Source organism: Zingiber officinale, chromosome 7B, assembly GCF_018446385.1.
Source record: "Zingiber officinale cultivar Zhangliang chromosome 7B, Zo_v1.1, whole genome shotgun sequence".
NCBI classification, from domain to species: Eukaryota; Viridiplantae; Streptophyta; class Magnoliopsida; order Zingiberales; family Zingiberaceae; genus Zingiber; species Zingiber officinale.
Window position 1 is genome coordinate 12,976,245 of NC_055999.1, and position 21,220 is coordinate 12,997,464.

Below are 21,220 nucleotides of genomic sequence, written 5' to 3' on the forward strand. Positions count from 1 at the left end.
AAAAGAAGGAAGAGAGTGCGATGGAAGAGATTGAGGAGAGAGAAAGTATGATGAAAGAGAAAGTGTAATGAGAAAAAAAGAGGAAAGAGAGTGTGATAGGAGAGATTAAGGAGAGAGAAAGTGTGTGATAAAATGATGAGAGAGAAACTATGATGAGAGAGAAAATATAATGAGAGAGAATAAGGAGAGATAAGTGATATGAAAGAAAAAATAAATAAATATATTTTGATATTTGATATTAATGGAGAAAATTTTAATTTTAAGTCAAGGGTATTTTTGGAATAAGGGAATATTTTGATTGATGAAAATAGGATAATGACTCATTGAAGGGGAGGTACATGGGAATGAGTCATTAACCAATTTTAAAGATTCATTCCCTTATTTGTATTCCTATTCCTATAATCCAAATATTAACAATAGGAATCAATGATTCTCATTCTCTACTCCTATTACCTTAAACTAAACGCCCCCTGAAAAGTTTATTGTCTTTACCAAATGACTTTGAATGATCTTTGGCAAGTGAAGGATGACTAAATTAGATAAGGGCATTTAGAGTATGAGACTGCAAAAGTGACCCAAGAAAGCTCTAGAGGGCAAGGAATTAGACCGCTGGCGTGTAGAATTAATTTAGTGACAATCTTTTTTGTTTTTTGTTTTTTTTGTTTTTACACCTTGAAACAGTTTGGTTTTTCACCATAAATATTATATTATGACATAAATGTAAACCAAGCGTTTAAACATAATATTTAAGGGCTAAAATCTTCGTCACGGAAGACTATGTTGATTGTGTCGGGTCCACATGGGACTAATCGTTGACTGACCCAACATTTTTATTTATTTTAATTGAAGTGGGGTCATGTCAAGCTGCGTAGGGCGTGGCCACCGCCACCAGTTGCTCCGTGCGATGCATCGTTATACCAAACACTTCGTCCATGTCCAAATCCTCCGCTTTAACCCCCGCCGGCAGCTCCCACTCGAAGCTATGCAGAAGCTGAGCCAACGCGATCTCCACGCTGGCCGTCCCAAACGCTATGGCCGGGCACCCGCGGCGGCCGGCGCCGAAAGGTATGAGTTCGAAATCTTGGCCCTTGAAATCCACCGAGCTGTTGAGAAATCTCTCCGGCGTAAACGCGTCGGGGTCCGACCAAGACTCGGGGTCCCGGCCGATGGCCCATGCGTTCACGAACACCCTCGTCTTCTCCGGGATCTCGTAGCCTTCGATGGTCACCGACTCCATGGACTCCCTCGGGACTAGCAGCGGAGCGGGAGGGTGCAGCCTGAACACCTCCTTGATGACGGCTTTCAGGTAGGGCATGCGGGGGAGGTCGGCCTCCTCCACCAGCTTGCGGTGGTCGCCGCCGACGATGGTTCGAATCTCCGCCTGGGCTCTGCTCATGGCGGATGGGTTGATGAGGAGCTCGGTCATCGCCCAGTCGAGGGTGATGAAGGTCGTATCGGTCCCGGCCGCAAACATGTCCTGCCGATCGAGAAATTGACCATGGAAATTAAGTAATGAAGAAGAGCCTGTGCCCTAATTTTGGAATGGGGCAAAATCGAAGAGCTAGCTAGCTCGATTTAATTACCAAGATGACGGCTTTAACGTTGTCCATGGTGAGAGGCAACTCCCTGTCCTTGGTGTTTTCCTGCACGTCAAGCATCACATCCACAAGATCCATCTCGGCCTCCTCCGCGGTGGCGCCACCTCGTCTCTTCCTCCTCCTCTTCTGAATGTGTTCTTCGATGATGCGATCGAAGAAGTCATCGAAGCGACGAAACGTGGTGTCCAATCTCCGCTTCATCCCCGTCAAAGCGCTCACCCACTCCAAGGAGGGGACGAAATCGCTGATGGTGAAGCCGCCGAGGAGCACCTGGTACTCGAACAGCATCTCCTCGAAGCCGCGCCGAGCGTACTCGCCGCCCTCCATGAACTCGCGCCCGAAGGCGGCGCGGCAGAGCACGCCGTTGGCGTACATGGCGAGCACCTTGCTGAGGTTCACCTCGCCGCCGCCGCCGCCGCCGGCGACGGCGACGCGAGAGAGCATGAGGTCGACCTCGGCGGCGCGGGCAGGGGCGAAGGAGTCGACGCGGCGGGCGCTGAGGAGCTCGAGGATGCAGAGCTTGCGGACGCGGCGCCAGTAGGGGCCGTAGGGGGCGAAGGCGACGTCGGAAGGGCCGTAGAAGAGCTTCTTGGCGGCGTAGATCGGGGGGCGGGAGGCGAGGGCGAGGTCATGGGTGCGCAGGGCTTCGCGAGCGGCCCGTGCGGAGGAAAGGACGACGGTGGGTGTTTGGCCGAGGGAGAGGCGGAGGATGGGACCGTAACGGAGGGCGAGGCGGTGGAGCGAGAGGTGGGGGTGGCGACCGAGCTGGTGGAGATTGCCGATGAGGGGAAGGGGACGCGGCCCCGGCGGGAGCGGATTGAGCCTCCTCGTCTCCTCCTCCTCCTTTTTCTTCTTCTTCTGAGTAAATCGGAATCGGAGGATGAACAAGGAGAGGACTAGGAATAAGAATAGGAATAGGAATATTGCTTCGAGAAAAGCCATGAGCTACTGGACTACGTTCTCCAGTTTGATTTTATAGCTAGCAGTCACATTTTAATAATTCTGATCAGCATTATTACAATAATATTGAAATAAATTTAAATTAAAGTAGTTTTGAGTAATTTGGATACAGATGTGATAAGTAATTTTGAAATATAAAATTTATTCCTTCGTGGAAAAGGTTACCAGATGATGTGCTCATTCTTGGCGTTACTCTATGTCTGTCACAAATTATCTCAAAAGGAGATTAATTTATGTGATGTCTGTATGTTTTTAGAAGGAAGGAATATATATATATATATATATATATATGTTGTATAAAGAGGGAGTAATACCTCTCAACCTTTCTGAACCGCGGAAGAAGAGGAAGAGAGAAAAGAGATCGCGCGAAACAACAAGACAAAGACGCACAAAAGAGAGCAAACACCAGGAAGGAGAAGAAGAAGAGAAAGAAAAAGAGTTACCGTGGTTCGGCGACTTGCCTACTCCACAAAACGGCCGAAGCTTTATTAGAATTCTCTTCTACACAAGAGAATCACATCTAATGATTCTTGTGTTTTCTGATCTACAATGGGTTTACAATGATCCCTATAAATACTGCTAAACCCCCCAGACCCGGTAAAAACGTAACAGAATTTGTTATGAAAAACATAACAAAATTCTGTTATATAAAATCTTAACAGAATTTTATTACGAAAAATCTTAACAGATTTTTCTTCCATGACATCCCTTCATCCAAATATGAGCCACTCGTCAACAATCTCCACCTTGGCGAATATTCACCCCTTCGAAGAATACGAATATCTGGACAAAACTCCATCTGGATCTCTGGGTCTGGGCTTCCTTCCTCTAGCATCTAGAGATATGGATCAAGTTCAAGCAATGCTTAAACTTCTCTGTGGTCACTGGCTTTGTCAGCATATCTGCAGCATTGTCTGTAGTGTGAACCTTCTCAAGTTGAATTTCCCCGGAAGCAATCAACTCTCTGATCTTGTGAAACCTCACATCAATGTGTTTGGTTCTCGCATGATACACCTGATTCTTCGCCAAATAGATAGCACTCTGACTATCGCATAACAACTTGATTCCACCTTGCTGAACACTCAGTTCTCTGACCAACCATGTAAGCCATAAAGCTTCCTTCGCTGCATCAGCTGCTGCCATGTACTCGGATTCCGTAGTAGACAATGCAACAATAGATTTTATCATAGATTTCCAACAAATAGGTCCTCCTGCCACAGTGAATACGTATCCTGTAGTAGACCTCCTGTTATCTAAATCTCCTGCATAGTCTGCATCTACGTACCCAGCAACTAAAGGATCTTCCGGTTGTCTACTGAACATGATGCCATAATTAGTTGTATTTCTCAAGTATCTGAAAATCCATTTCACTGCATCCCAATGTGATCGACCAGGATTTGAGAGAAACTTGCTTACCATACTAACTGCTTGCGCCAAATCTGGTCTCGTGCAAACCATGGCATACATCAGACAACCAACTGCACTGGCATAAGGAACCTTTGACATCTCTTGGATCTCGTCATCCGTCTTTGGACACTGTGTACTGGATAACTTTAAGTGATGCGCCAGGGGTGTGCTCACCGACTTTGCATTCTTCATGTTGAACCTATCCAACACCTTCTCCACATAGCTACGTTGAGACAACCATAATCTCCCTGCAACTCTATTCCTGTGAATCTCCATCCCAAGAATCTTCTTGGCCTCTCCCAAATCTTTCATGTCAAATTCCTTGCTCAATAGCCTCTTCAATTTGTCAACCTCTCTCATCTTCTTCGCAACAATGAGCATGTCATCTACGTATAGTAGTAAGAAAATCAGTGATTCATCTTCAAGGCCCTTCACATATATGCAGCAGTCATACTCGCATCTCCTATATCCGTTTTGAATCATGTATGAATCAAAACGTTTGTACCATTGCCTAGGAGATTGTTTCAATCCATAGAGCGATTTCTTCAACTTACAAACCAACTGCTCTTGTCCGGACTGACTAAATCCCTCAGGTTGTGACATAAAAATCTGCTCCTCCAAATTTCCATGAAGAAATGCCGTCTTCACATCCATTTGCTCCAAATACAAATCGTGATGTGCCACCAAAGCTAATACCGCTCTAATTGACGTATGTCTTACCACTGGAGAGAAAATTTCTTCATAGTCAATCCCCTTTCTTTGTGAATACCCTTTGCTACCAACCGAGCCTTAAACTTCACTTCTTCTCCCTCTGACATTGCTTCTTTCTTCTTGAATATCCACTTGCACCCTATAGCTTTCTCTCCTTCAGGAAGTTCCACTAGATCCCACGTTTGGTTTTATGCAATGACTCCATCTCCTCTGCCATAGCACCCGTCCACCTGTCCTTCTCAGAGCTATGTATTGCCTCCTGAAAAGATGTAGGGTCTCCGCTACTAGTGGTAAGTGCATAAGATACCAAGTCTTCGAATCCGTATCTAGTGGGTGGTTTTACGACTCGTCTCGTTCTACCACTAGCTATAGTGCGATGCTCCATGTGCTCTGAGCTAGAATCATCGAAGTCATGAGTCTCTAGCTCCACTTGCACAATATCTTTCTCTTTGTTGCTTTGTGGTGTTTCCTTTCCTTCTTCCTGAGTACGTTGTAACATAGCTTTCTCGTCAAACACCACATCTCTGCTGATCACCACCTTGTTTGCCTTAGGATCCCAAAGCTTGAAGCCTTTAACTCCTTTCTGATAGCCCAGAAAAATGCATTGCTTTGACTTTGCATCCAGCTTTGATCTTTCCTCACTAGATATATGCATATAGGCTGGACATCCAAAAACTCGAAGATGAGAGTAATCTAATTGATTCCATGTCCATACTTCCTCTGATACTTTGCCTTCTAGTGCTGCCCTTGGTGATCTATTAATGAGATAACATGTCATGTTAACTGCTTCCGCCCAGAAATTCTTTGCAAGCCCTGCATTCAGCTTGAGACATCTTGCCTTCTCAATGATTGTCCTGTTCAACCTTCCCGCTACCCCATTCTGCTGAGGTGTCCTGCGAACCGAGAAGTGCCTCATTATCCCATGCTGCTCACAGAATTCCTGAAACTTTGAATCTGTGTATTCAGTCCCATTATCTGACCTAAGGCATTTGATCTTCCTTCCGGTCTGGTTCTCTACTTCAGTTTTCCACAATTTAAACTTTGCAAAAGTTTCTGACTTGTGACGCATAAAGTATACTCATACCTTTCGTGAGAAATCATCAGTAAAACTCACAAAATACAAGTGCCCTCCACGTGATGCTACACTGGCCGGTCCCCAGAGATCCGTATGTACGTAGTCCAGAATCCCCTCCGTCTTGTTTGTTGCCGTCTTAAATTGCACTTTGCTCTGTTTCCCAAGAACACAAAATTTGTAGAATTCAAGCTTGCACGTTTTGACACCCTTCAACAAATCTCTCTTGTGAAGTTCTAGCTGTAAGTAATCGGTGGCCGGCTAGAAGGGGGGTTGGATAGCTAGGTCACCCCCAACTACGATTTCTTCTCTACACGGTTAGTTTGCGCAAGCGGAAATGAAACTAAAACAAGAAAGCAATGAGTAAGAACACAAACGCTAACACGATTCTTTTACGTGGTTCGGAGATTGCTTGCTCCTACTCCACGGCGTGTCCTTGAGGTGGACGAGCCCTTGATCCTTCGGTGGATCAGTCCCCGGCAATCTCCGGCTAGAGCTTTCTCCTTCTCGGTGGAGCAAACCTCTCACAAAGGATCTCTTCCTCTTTACAATGATGAACTTAGGTTTAGGAGGAAGAGAGTAGGCTTGGAAGCTTTTGGGCAATGACAAGGAGTTATTCAATAAGCATGAGTAACCTCCTTCAAGCCCCAAAGCTTTCTTTAAATAAAAGGAGAGAGTTGATCATCATATCAACTCATCTCGGCACCAGTCGACTGCTAAAACATGCAGTCGACTGGTGTTACCGTTGGAGGTAGCCAACGGCTACTTTCCAGCACCAACGGTCATATACCAGTCGACTGCTAAAACTAGCAGTCGACTGCTAAAACTTAAACTCGCATCTGCTTGTCGGCCACCTGATCAGTGGAAGCCTCCACCTAAAAGCAGAAAATTGATCTTAAATCAGTCATGCGCTTCCCAAACAGCCACAAGAAACCCTAAAATTTATGCTTTTAATCCGAGTACAATCTCTCGTGCACTCGTACCCTCACCCTTACAACTCTTTTGACGCTTCCTTTGTAGCTTTAACAGAACCTTCAAGCATACTTTCTTTGGCTCTCGTCCCTCGGATGCATTCAAGCCTGCGGCTCGTCCCCAATGCCATCCTTCGCGTATGCCTCGAAATTGCTTCCCTCGGCCCTTGTCCTCGCTGCCTTGTCCACGGTCCCTCGGATGCTTCATCCTTCACCGGACCCGAAGCCATCAACCTGAGTCGCATGTGTATCTTGCGAACCTGCACAACTCAAATACACATATCAAATACAAGGATGAACCTAACTTAAACTCTTTGACACACACATCAAAACTATGATCGTACCGATCAAAACCTAGGTCGATTGCACCAACAATCTCCCCCTTTTTGATGTGTGGCAATATGTTTAAGTTAGGCATAAATATCAACATGAAAATTAGAAGCAAAGCATAATACCCAAGCTCCCCCTTAACATATGCTCTCAACCATAATTTTCAAGTTTTGCACATAGTTAGGTTTTTAACTTAAACCTTTGCATTTCTCCCCCTTTGACACCATCAAAAATTGTACCAAACATGTATACATACTATGGTATCAATGTGGACTTAAAAGTACCCAAAACCAGCTCTTGAAAGTGCTGGAAAACAGCTACCAGTCGACTGCTATCTGTCGCAGTCGACTGGCACAAACCAGCCCGAATTTCAGCATTTTACAGCCAACTTCAGAAATGCATAGAAAATTCTAGAAAATTCGAAAAATCATGAAATTTTGAACACATATTTCTTATAATGTTATTTAACAAGGAAAAATATGTTTTCATGAAAATTCATCATATTTTTGAAGTTTTGATAAAAATTCAAACACTTTAAAAATCAATCAAGTTTGTATCAATTTGAAACCTTGTTTTGCAATCATATGTTTCAAAATAGCTAAACCACAGTAAATAAAACATATAATTGTTTTCAAAATATTTGAAATGTCCAACTATGATCTATGGGCAAGATGTCCATTAATTAAACATTTGCTTTCCCCATAGTTGGTCTATGATCACTAAAAATTGATACATTTCATAACTCATCAAAATGCCATAAGCATATGTGAATTATTTGTATCATCCTAGTATCTCACATTTATTGTTAGAAAATAATGCAAGTCATTGTGAGATAAAGGTAATCTCTACTTAGCCCTTTTTATCATGAATTTCTATCAAGGCTAAGTGCTCCCCCTTAAGGTCTCAAGTCAACCAAAAAATTGGAATTATGATTTCTATGGTTGACTTGACCTAAAATCCTCTAACCCTTGAGGATTGATTTTGGCACCCAATAGAAGTTCTCTCTAATTGGGTTGACCAAGTACTCCTTAGGGATCCATTTCCTATCTATGGTCTTTGTCTTTGATTTCCCCCTAGCAAGTAGACAATGATAAGTCTTTTCATTATTGGGTTCATTGTATCCTAGCCCATTTTTCTTAAAACTTGCCCTTTGGCTCCCAATAATCATGTTTAAGGTATTTGAGCCAATTTCAAATTTTCTAAGGGCTATGGTGAGGTATTCTACTTTTCCCTTAATTTCCTATTTTCCTCTTCTAAACATGAATCATTTGAACTTGTAGAGGAAGCATGCAAATCATCATCCCTAATAGGCATGGATTCTAATTTTTCTTTAAGCATGCAAATGTCATTTTTCAAGGATTTGTTCTTTCTTTTTGCCCTAAATAAATCATCATTTGTGCTTGAAATAATTTTAATTAAGACATGAGGAGGAAGATTATGTACCTCACTTACCGAGATGTCCGAATCCGATGTTTGACCTCCCCCTTCACTTGAGCTCCCCTCTTCATCTTCACTTGAGCTCTTACCCTCTTCATTTTCGGATGAGGTGGAGGCTATATCATCAATTCCCATTAGCGCAAAGTTGACTACATGGTGCTCTTCTTCCTCCGATGATGATGAAGGATCATCCCATGTTGCTTTTAGGTTTTGAGCCTTCTTCCCCTTTTCTTTTGTCTTCTTCTCCTCCCTCTTCTTCCCTTCCTTCTTCTTCAAGAGAGGACAATCATCTCTTATGTGTCCTTCTCCTTGACAATTATAGCAAATGATCTTCCTTGTCCTACTTTTGCTTCTAGTACTTTTCCTAGCACGAGATTTGTTAGAAGAAAAAGATTTAAATGCCTTTCTCATCTTCCTTACCATATATGCCTCTTGATCGCTATCCATTGAGGCACTTGATTCTTCGAGTCGGAAGATGGTGTTGATGAAGATTTCTTCTTCTTCCCCTTTCCCTTGTTTGCCACAAGGGCTACTCCTCTTGATCTATGAGCTTCTCCATCTAATCCTTCAACTCTTGTTTCATGAAGCTCCATTGTTGAGAAGAGTTCATCTAGAGAGGATTTCTCTAGGTCCTTTGATATGTAGTATGAATCTACAATGGAGCTCCAAGTTGTGGTTCTTGGGAAAGCATTTAGGGCTTTCATCATCATGTCTCGATTTGAAAGTGTCTCACCTACACTTGTTAGCCCATTAATAATTTCTTTAATTCTAGAATGTAAAATTGATACCTTTTCTCCTTTCTCAAGCTTGATATTGTTGAGTTGAGTTCGAAGGAGGTCTCTTTTTGCCAATTTTGCTTCCGATGTCCCTTCATGAAGCTCCACTAGCTTTTCCCACAAGTCTTTGGCACTTGTATAGTTTCCAATTCTTGTTATTTCTTGTTGTGGAAGAACATGTAGTAGGTGATGCATTGCCTTGGAATTTGCTAGATGCTCTTCTTTTTGTCTTTTTGTCCATCTTGTTATGTCGATTGTCTCATTCCGTTCATCCTTGGGTTCTTCAAAGCCACTTCTCATGATTAGCATAATGTCAAAATCGGTATTGAAAAATACCTCCATTTTCTTCTTCCACCATGAGAAGTCCCCTTCGAATTTTGGTGGATGAATGTTTGAGCCGGCCATTTTGATGAAGTGCTCTTCTCGGCGATTAGTCCGTTGAAGGGCGTCCTCGCTCTGATACCACTTGTAAGTAATCGGTGGCCGGCTAGAAGGGGGGTTGGATAGCTAGGTCACCCCCAACTACGATTTCTTCTCTACACGGTTAGTTTGCGCAAGCGGAAATGAAACTAAAACAAGAAAGCAATGAGTAAGAACACAAACGCTAACACGATTCTTTTACGTGGTTCGGAGATTGCTTGCTCCTACTCCACGGCGTGTCCTTGAGGTGGACGAGCCCTTGATCCTTCGGTGGATCAGTCCCCGGCAATCTCCGGCTAGAGCTTTCTCCTTCTCGGTGGAGCAAACCTCTCACAAAGGATCTCTTCCTCTTTACAATGATGAACTTAGGTTTAGGAGGAAGAGAGTAGGCTTGGAAGCTTTTGGGCAATGACAAGGAGTTATTCAATAAGCATGAGTAACCTCCTTCAAGCCCCAAAGCTTTCTTTAAATAAGAGGAGAGAGTTGATCATCATATCAACTCATCTCGGCACCAGTCGACTGCTAAAACATGCAGTCGACTGGTGTTACCGTTGGAGGTAGCCAACGGCTACTTTCCAGCACCAACGGTCATATACCAGTCGACTGCTAAAACTAGCAGTCGACTGGTGCAGTCGACTGCGAAAACTTGCAGTCGACTGATCTACACCGACCGAACGAACAGAACCATTCTGTTCGCGCCCAGTCGACTGCACCAGTCGACTGCTAAAACATGCAGTCGACTGCTACAGTACTGCTACAGTGCTGCTACAGTAACGCTACAGTGCTGCTACAGTAAACCCTAGAATTTATGTTTTTACTCCGAATACAATCTCTCGTGTACTCGTACCCTCACCCTTACGACTCTTTTGACGCTTCCTTTGCAGCTTTACCAGAACCTTCAAGCATACTTTCTTTGGCTCTCGTCCCTCGGATGCATTCAAGCCTGCGGCTCGTCCCCAATGCCATCCTTCGCGTATGCCTCGAAATTGCTTCCCTCGGCCTTTGTCCTCGCTGCCTTGTCCACGGTCCCTCGGATGCTTCATCCTTCACCGGACCCGAAGCCATCAACCTGAGTCGCATGTGTATCTTGCGAACCTGCACAACTCAAATACACATATCAAATACAAGGATGAACCTAACTTAAACTCTTTAACACACACATCAAAACTATGATCGTACCGATCAAAACCTAGGTCGATTGTACCAACACTAGCATCCCACGTTCACCCATATGCCCTAGCCGCATATGCCACAAGATAGTACTATCTGATTCAGACTCCACCGAGGCGACTCCACCTACAACTGTAGTCCCTATCAACTTGTAGATGTTTCCTGCTACCTTTTGTCCTTTCATTACCGTCAGAGCTCCCTTGCTGACTTTCATCACCCCGCTCACTGATTTGTAATTACAACCAATACCATCCAGTGTGCCTAGTGAGATCAAGTTCTTCCTTAGCTCTGGTATATATCTGACATCACATAAAGTTCTGATCACACCATCAAACATCTTGATTCTGACATTCCCTATGCCGATAACCTTGCATGATGCATCGTTTCCCATCAACACTGAACCAGAATCCACTGCCCTATAGGTGTCAAACCAATCCTTGTTTGGAGTCATGTGATATGAACATGCAGAGTCTAAAATCCATGCATCCGTCAGCTGCTCCGAACTTAACATAACTGATAGCATATCTCCATCACCGCTTTCTGAATTTTCTTCTTCAACTATGTTTGCAGACTTTGCCGAACTACTTTTGTTCTCTGCAACATATTTCTTTATCTCTGGACAATTTCTCTTGATATGACCTTTACCTCCACATTTGTAGCACGTGATCACCTTCTTCCTTCTCGACTTAGAACGAGTCTTGTTGTTGTTGTCATATCCATGTCGAGATTTGCTCCTACCACGCTCTTAGTTGTTATTTACCACAAGTCCTTCTCCTTGAGAAATTTCATCGCTTGTTTTCTTCCTTTGGTGAAAACCTAGCAATGCACTTGTGATCTCCTCCAATTTGAGAGTTTCCTTACCCCACATCAAAGTAGTAACCAAATTCTCGTACGTAAGAGATGAAGGTAGAGAATTCAACAACATCAGCGCCTTGTCTTCGTGTTCGATCTTCACATCAATCCGCTTCAGATCACTTACAATCTGATTGAATACGTTGATGTGCTGGCTCAGATCGGTTCCTTCTGTCATCTTCAGCCCGAATAATTTCTGCTTGAGATACAGCTTGTTTGTCAATGATTTTGACATGTACCGGCTTTCCAGCTTTTGCCAAACTATCACCGGTGACTCCTCGTCCATGACATGGTACATCACGTCATCCGTAAGACAAAGCCTGATTGTTGCTACTGCCTTCGCCTGAAGTTCTTCCCAATCTGATTTCTCCATGCTTTCCGGTTTTCTTTCTCCTAGCGCCTTCGCCATGCCTTGTTGCACCAACAAGTCCTTGACCCTTCTTTGCCATAATCCAAAGTTTCCGGTTCCGTCAAACTTCACCATATCAAACTTCGCAGAAGTCGTCCCCGACATGTTGAAGAAATCTGCCAAAAACCTGGAGCTCTGATACCAATTGTTGTGCAAAGAGGGGGCAATACCTCTCAACCTTTCTGAACCGCGGAAGAAGAGGAAGAGAGAAAAGAGATCGCGCGAAACAACAAGACAAAGACGCACAAAAGAGAGCAAACACCAGGAAGGAGAAGAAGAAGAGAAAGAAAAAGAGTTACCGTGGTTCGGCGACTTGCCTACTCCACAAAACGGCCGAAGCTTTATTAGAATTCTCTTCTACACAAGAGAATCACATCTAATGATTCTTGTGTTTTCTGATCTACAATGGGTTTACAATGATCCCTATAAATACTGCTAAACCCCCCAGACCCGGTAAAAACGTAACAGAATTTGTTATGAAAAACATAACAAAATTCTGTTATATAAAATCTTAACAGAATTTTATTACGAAAAATCTTAACAGATTTTTCTTCCATGACATCCCTTCATCCAAATATGAGCCACTCGTCAACAATATATATAATACAACTAGGTCCACATCTATTTCCATCATCACTGTTAATAAGGACATGTCTTCAACATCTATCTCTATTATTGATAATGAGACTTGTTTAAAGTTCATGTTTATTAACATAGGAATGGTAGGATAAAAAAAATAAAAACAAAAAGTAAACACACAAAACGTGGTCGATTATTTGGTTCTGAGCATTCGATGACTCCTACTTGACTCCTACTTCAAGATCTAGCTCTCTTAATTAGATCTATCGATGAGTAATCCACTAAATTCTCTTTTAGAATCGTCAGAAGAGTAATCCGAATACACATGATCGAAGAAAGTGTAATAATTCTATATTTTCTTGTTTCAATAATTTGTAATAGATGATTGCAACTTAAATTAAAATATATCGATTTGTAGTAAATGGAAGTCAAAGATGGGAGTCGGTGTTGCGGCATCATAGCAAAGCAGCAACATAGTCGGAAGCTTGATTACAATAAGCAATCAGCACGAGTCAAATTCGTGCTTCAAACAGCTAACCAACAACTTCTTTTATAGGACACTGGAGGCACCTCCAATCCCTTTGGAGGCACCTTCGATCAGTGTTGATCGGATACGAGAAGTTCACTTCTTGTCCTTGAAACTTATTCATCTAGCTAAGGAGCTTTTATGCCCTTTGCACTGAGGCACCTTCTTCTCACGGGAGGTGCATTCGTGCCTCAAAACACAGAGGCTAAACTGATCAAGCCAAGGCACCTCTTTCACCATGGAGGTACTTCATATCACTGTTCATTCAAGGTAAAGCATGTGTTTAAGTTGTAAAATAATTGTTACTTTTAACAAAATAATATTTTTACCCGTAAAATAGAATTAGCATAGTTTCTAATAGTATAAATTAGATCCTGTTTGATGTGATCAGGATCTAATCTTGGTCTCAGCATAGATTTTTAAAAATGGATCTAAGATGAATTAGCGTTTACAGTCCCACTGGGACTCGTTCTCATTGGATCACTTTCCTTTAGTGACTTACTTTTATTTATCATTGGCAGTCACTTGACTTATCTGTTGACTCACCAAGTCTTCTTGTCAATTGTCAAGTTCGTAAATCCAGCTGGACTTCCTGTAGGATATCAAGTCACATATTGACCTATCTAGCTTCAACCTGGTGTTAGGTCCTCTAAACTCATCAATTTATGCACACTCAGTAAAGAAATTAGACAAACATAACACTTAATTTTAATCCATTATCATTCATCAAAATTTGAATTTGACCATTGGTACTAATTATACTAACAGGAACTATCATCTACATTAGCATTCCGTGGAATATAGGAAAACGAACCATAGTTGACTATGTAAACTTGAACAGTACTCTTAAATAGTGATTGTGAATGTTAATAATAAATAGTAAAAAATGAACAGTAATTTTAAATATAAATTGTTAATAGTAAAAAGTGACCGACTATGAATACTAATTGAATAATTGTGAATAGCGATATTAAACCGTGATGGTAAAAAGTAAAAATTAAACAGTAATTATGAATAATAATATTTGTTAAAATTAAGATATTATTTTTATTTTTATTTTATATTAATTATGTCTTATTGTTCAAGTTTTATCATAATTTTTATAGATCTTATAACGTTTTCAGTAGCTCTTGTTGTACAACTTAGTCGGCACAAGTTTTATAAGTTTAAATTATGAGATAATTTTTAACTTTTGAAGATAAAAAAACGAAATCAAAGCCTTTTATTAAGTTGTCAAAGAAATTTTATAGAAAATCATATGAATTAAGACATTGAAAATATACTGACTAACTTAGTTAGTTATGGACTTATATAAGAAAATTATAAGGTCACTTTCTTACTTATTTATAACTTCTGTTTACAATCACTGATTATTATTTACTATTCATAATTAATGTTCACCGTCACTGTTTATTTGTACGATTCACTAAAACTAAAATATATGAAAACATGTTCCTAATTCCTGTTTATTTATACTGTTCATTAGGTTCATAAATCCTAAAATATCTGAAAAAAATTATAAAACTTAAAATAAAAATTAATTAGTCGTTTTTAATTATATATATATATATATAATTTAATTATATATTCAAATTAGATATTGAATATTGATAATTCTTTATACTGGCTCTTTCATTCGGATAGGATATTAAATCTATTATCAGAGAAAATTACCATCAGGATTTGATTTTTTTTATGATAATTTATCATTTGAGTAGAAGACAATGAAATAATATTCTATTATACTATGGAAGGTTAATCTGACATGAAACTCCATAACTCATTTAAACGATAAAAACAAAATACACAAAGGAAGAATAAATAAGGAGGGGATCCCGTCTGCACGTTCGAGAGCAGATCCCGTCTGGGGTTTGGAAGTGGTCACATGGCAGCATTTCTTTTTGGACAATAATAATAATAATAAAATTAACTTTTTAAAATTTTTTTATCAAAAGGTGCTACTGACCAAATTACTCTACTATATATATTTCGACATGTCTCGTGGCGAGGCGTGATGGTAAACAGCTGGGTTCTCTAAAATAGCGAGGATTCGATCCCACGTGGGAGTTATTTATGAATTGATTTTTTTTTAAAAATAATAATAATTTCAGTTAGTTTCATTATCGGGATGATCGATTCGATCCTATAAAAAATTTCCATCGATCATTAGGATAAATCAGAAAATACGCGCGGCAATCAGTTCAGACGTCCAGCATTCTTTTTGATTGGGCTCTTCATTCAGAAGAAAATTTTTGTAAATACGTCGTAATTGGGGATCGAATTACGAATGTCTGGATGATAATATGAATATTCTATCGTGACATCATATCCGAGGATGAATTTTTTTTTTTTTTTTTCTTAAAGCACATCAGATAAGAGGAGTGAGGTCGTCCTCACATAGAGTTCAAATTTGATAAAATAATTGAGTATAAAATGAATGAAGTAAAATGATGGTTGACTTAAGGTTTGTCTAATGAATTTGAATTTAATTTAAATTTGATTTGAGCTCATCTGTCTAAATATTATTGAATTATTCATTTAAATTTATTTGATTGTTGAAAATTTTTACTTATTTAATTGATTAGTGAGTTGGATAATTTAAATTCTTTTTGTTTGTTTTAAATTTTTTGTTATTTATTTAGTAGTAAGAGTTTTATTACTCAACATTTTTTATATATATTGTTCACTTATTAACTAATATTGTTTATTTATCTATGAATATTATTCATGAATGTTGTTCACGAATATTAACAAGCTCAACACATATATGTTAAGTTTGTTTTGTTTTGTTTTGTTTAATGAGTTATTCAAGTTTGTTGATTTCATTGATCTTGTATGTATTGAACGAACATAAACAATGTATACATTGAACGTACATAAACAAACTCTTACCAAGTCAAACACTAAGTTTGTTCATGAATATTCAGTTCATTTATAATTATAATGTGAGGAGTTGTTGTATTTCTTGGATTTACTTGGTGGACGGTATGTAGGACCGTCTATCCCAGAATTAGTCAGGTTGTAAGATCTGAATACGTAGTATAAAAAATATATCGCTCGACATTATTATCTTTTATTACACACATTCAATTCTAAATCAGTCAGACTCGTAGTAGTTATGAAATCATAACTGCTATAAATATTATAACAGCTATAGTTTTATAGTTATTACAAGACATACTTAACTATATTAAGACATTGACGTTATTGCAAGTATGATTTAATAGCTATTATAATGTAGATTCAATATGTTCATCTAATATTCATGTTGTAGTAGTGGACTCCACATGCTCATCTAATATTTATGTTCTAGAAGCCATGAAATCATAACGGTTATAAATCATACTTGCTTTGTTCATAATATTCACATGGTAGTAATTAAGAAATTATAGTTGCTACAAGTATTATAGCAACTATAGTTTACAATACACTCAATCGATTCAAAATTTAATAAATGTAGTAGGAAATAATAATGTGTAACAGTATAATTAAAGACTATTGAATAATTATATATTGTAGTAAAAGTTAATTATATTTATCACAGATGTCACTCATAATCTATCTTCAGATTATATGAAAGAAAATAAATCATAAAGTTAATTTTTAACCGATTGCTAAATTAACTTGTGAGGTGGGGTGCCTTTTTATTTAAAAAAAATGTCCCTCTAATGATTTGTAAAACATAAAGTGTCCTTAAATTTTTCTCATGTTAATTTATTATGAATTTATGGAGAATATCATTTTGATTTTTACATGTTAATTTATTATGAATTTACTGAGGAGAATCCAATAACGGTTATGCATGTTAAGAAATGTCTATATCTGATGCCTAAAAGTTGATTATATTTATGTTAAGTGTTTTTTATAGTCAGTCTTTAAGTTATATATAAAAAAATAAATTATAGGATTAATTTAATTAAATAGGGGTGAAAGGGATTTAGAAAATGTTATACATATATATTTGGTTGTCATTTATGATATATACTATATTTAATAGATAAGAAATAGTAGTATATGTGAGGGTGCTTTTTTTTATGGATTATAATTTTTTAAAAATATAATGTATGTATTACCGCACTTGTCCACTGTTTAAAAAAATATTAACAAATCAACCAAACACATGCCCTCGATTGAATTCCGTTATTAAAAAAAATACCGTACTCAAAATAATATTAGAAGAAAGAGTAAGATTAATTGTATTAGCATGGCAAAATTTTCTTTTACTATTTTGATCTTGTTTAAAAAATAAAAGAGAGATTAATTTTTATCAGGATTCAGAACATTTAGTAGTAAGATTTCCCAACTCTAGAACATTCAAATTAATTTAAAGCTTCCTAATAGCACTTTTTAGATTTGCAGTACAACCATCTCTTATATGTGTCCATTTTGTTAACTTTTTTTTAATAATATATTTTAAAAAAAAAATATGACAAGAATATATAAATGGATTAATATGAATTAATTTATTTATAAAAACAATTCATTTTAAAAATTATCTAATAATTTTTATATTAGTATTTATAAACTATTTTTAAATCTATAATTATTTTAATATTAGTTTATAATTTTTATTGGACTAAATAATCTATTATTAACATGGCATACAAATTGCCACACCACATAAAAAGAATCTAACCCAAATTTGTAGATTTTATCTTTGATTAAAAAAAAATTATGAAATTGGAAAGCTCGACAAAAAGTTTGCTATTGATACACAATCTAAATGAAATGGAATTTTGGCATTATAATTGTTTGATTTGAAACGAGTTTCAAGATAAATTAACATAGTTTGGCAAATATATTTAATTGTTAATAAATCTATGCTAGATTAAAAAGCACCCTCAAATATATCATTGAAGAAATATGGTCAACAAAATAGCACTTACCATCGAGGTAGATGTGAATTATCGTAGATTAAATTATACATCTTATTATCAACAAATGCGCCTTAAAAACCACTGATAACAGAGCAATCTTGGCAATAACAACCGTTTGCAATGAGCGATACTGGAATAACAATCTGATTCATTCAACTACCAACCAATAAATAAATAACTAAATACGAGCATATAAGATATATAGAGAGAGGATATGCAATTAACTCATTGCATAGTCCAGATCGAGGATGCAAGCTCATATAGGGGTGTAAATGAATCAGGGATGAAGTCAAAGGGGGGCGATGGCGATGGCCGCCCCTCCTCCCCTCCTCAATTTTTAAGTATAAGAAGTGTATGAGGTATAGGAATAATGGGTAAAAGAGAGTCAAATGAAAGACAACGACATGGTCACCTCCCCTTAAAATAAACACATACATTTCGTCATCTCAATATGAAATTCCTGGCTCTGTCTCTGAAATGAATCAAGCCGCTCGTAAGTTATTTGAAACTCGGTTCAATAAAAGTTTATTCGAGCTCATTTAATGAGACTCATTAAGATAAACAAATCAAACTCAAACTTCACAATGCTCGGCTCGTTAACTCGTGAACATATTCGTTAGTAACTTTATGAATAAACTTTTAAATGAAAAAATAATAGTTTTGATATTGAATTTATAAATTTTGCACTCTACTTATAAAAAATATAGATAAATATATTAAATTTATTTATTAGAATAAAATTATAAATTTTAATAAGAATATTATAATTTTCTCTAAATATATAATTTAATTTTTAATAAATATTTAAATTTATAATTTTTATTTATTAAGCTCGTTTAGGCTCGATAAAACTTCGAATAAGCTTGTGAGCTGTGAATATATTTGTTAAATAAAACTCGAGCTCGACTCGATTATAAACGAGTTAAACTCAAACATTCAAAAGTTCGGATTGGTTCGGTTCGATTACACCCCTAGTCTCATACAAAAGGAGATCGGATCCTTTGGTATACAAAAAAGTGGATTAGGGGATAGACTATTTATAATTATAGTCGGATTGTGACTACGATCTGATCGTAATTAGTTACAATCTCTCTTTGAATTTATCGTCCCCTTATATTATAGTTTGGGTCAGGACAGATAGCAAGAGGTCGCCCGGAGGTCGTCCCTCGCTCGGTGCCCAATAGCCTGGTCATTTTCCCAACGTCGGCGGCCTCCAGGTGGGCTCCGGCCACCCGTCCGAACCCAAATTATAATTTGGAGGGGACGATGAATCCAGGAAAAAATCACAACTAATTATGATTAGATCATGATTATAATCCGACTTCAATTATAAATGGTATATCTTCTAATCTATTAAAATGAGATATTGATAAAATTACTTTTAGCATTTATAGGACAAAGTAACTATTCGACATATTAAAAATGTTTGTCATCATAAATGTAAAATGCCTCATGATCTATATAATCAACAATGTGTATAATTGAAAACTTGTAAAATTTAAATCAACATATACTATTGATCCGGCGATATAGGGAGGCTTGCTTGGCATGATATCAACTACCAAGGTAGAGGTCAAAGTTAAGGTGGTCAACACCAGGGTGTCAAAGGGCCAAACGGAGGATGATTGCAACGGTCGATCGAGACAATTAATACCCGACCGGCGTGAGATGTGTCCGAGCAGACTGTTGGATCAAGACGCGCTAGAGGGGGGGTGAATAGCGCTCGTGGCTATTTTGTATGTATCGGAATCGAAAACAGCGTTAGAGTAATTAAAGCAGCGGAATTAAAACAAACAAACACAAACAGAAGGACACAGAGATTTACTTCGTTCGGAGCCTGAGGCGACTCCTACTCGAAGGCCCGCGATCCTTGATCGCTTCCAGTGGACAACAACTATAAGCTCGATAAGAATAACAAATTACAACTGTAACAGCAATTAGAATAACTTTGTACCAACAACTTAAAGAAGAGAAAGACGAAGCTCCGGGTCGTCGGAATGTTGCAGCAGCACTTCGGAATGACTTTGTTAGCAGCACGTTGAAGGAAGAAGGCCTGGAACTTGATTCTTTGAAGTGCTGGTCGAAACCCCCTTATAAAGGGTGTTCAAGGCGTCTTGAAGGCTGTTCAAGGCGCCTCCATGCTGCCTGGTCTTCCGCGTGGATAACATCTGATCTAGTCGAACTTCATCCTCTCAAGGCGCCTTATAGCCCTCTCAAGGCGCCTTCCAAGGCGCCAGGCGCCTCGGTGGTGCCAGCCCAGCTCGACTTTTGACCGAGGCGCCTCAAGCTCCATGGAGGCGCCTGACATTCATCCGAGATTTTAGGTTGCTCCTTTGCACCGCCAGATACGTTAGTCCCAAACACTATCCTGCAGACAAAGTTAGCACAATAAACATGATAAATGAAGTATAGACAGTCTCCGTCTGACTTCGGGTTTCCAACCGGAAACCCTAGGTCGACCCGACGCCTACTGTTCCTCTATGGGAACGCGTCCTCACCTACTCCCCTCAGGAGAGATTACTGATGTCGGTCCTCCAGACCGACTGGACTTTCCGCCTAGGGTTACCACCCCCTAGGACCTAGGGTTACCGCCCCCTAGGGTTTTTCTCCACCTAGGGTTACCACCCCCTAGGACCTAAGGTTCCCGTCCCTTAGGGTTTTCCTCCACCTAGGGTTACCGCCCCCTAGGACCTAAGGTTGCCGCCCCTTAGGGTTTTCCTCCACCTAGGGTTACCGCCCCCTAGGACCTAAGGTTGCCCCCCTTTAGGATTTTCCTTCACCTAGGGTTACCGCCCCCTAGGACCTAAGGTTCCCCCCCCTTAGGATTTTCCTTCACCTAGGGTTACCACCCCCTAGGACCTAAGGTTACCCCGTCTTAGGATTTTCCCTTGCCTAACCGCAGTTAGGACTTTCCTGAAACCTTATTTAACCACGTTAGATAACAAGGAATCTTAACTTTGAATCCCTTTGCCATTATTAAAACTGAGGTTCGATTGTCGGATGCTTACTGCACCAACAATCTCCCCCTTTTTGATTATGGCAACCGAAATTCAAAGTTAAGAAAAAATACAATAAAGATACGCATAAATAAGCACAGACATAAATAAAGCATAGGCACAAACAAA

The 21,220-nt window shown here is 39.1% G+C and overlaps 1 protein-coding gene across 1 annotated transcript; it reads right to left on the reverse strand.

Annotated features, from left to right (window-relative positions):
* Positions 1-619: 619 nt before the first annotated feature.
* LOC122005352 (cytochrome P450 71AP13-like) lies at positions 620-2,572 on the reverse strand. Its single transcript, XM_042560371.1, has 2 exons — positions 1,584-2,572; positions 620-1,477 (listed from the first exon to the last, which is right to left on the reverse strand). The coding sequence occupies exons 1-2, from the start codon at positions 2,538-2,540 to the stop codon at positions 860-862; spliced, it is 1,575 nt and encodes a 524-aa protein (XP_042416305.1). The 5' UTR covers positions 2,541-2,572; the 3' UTR covers positions 620-859.
* Positions 2,573-21,220: the final 18,648 nt, after the last annotated feature.

Bases quoted from the DNA above. Each gene is read 5' to 3' on its own strand.
- LOC122005352 (XM_042560371.1), bottom strand. From the start codon at position 2,540: ATGGCTTTTCTCGAAGCAATATTCCTATTCCTATTCTTATTCCTAGTC. The intron at 1,478-1,583 runs GTAATTAAATCG...CTCGATCGGCAG, and splicing joins ACGTTAAAGCCGTCATCTTG to GACATGTTTGCGGCCGGGAC.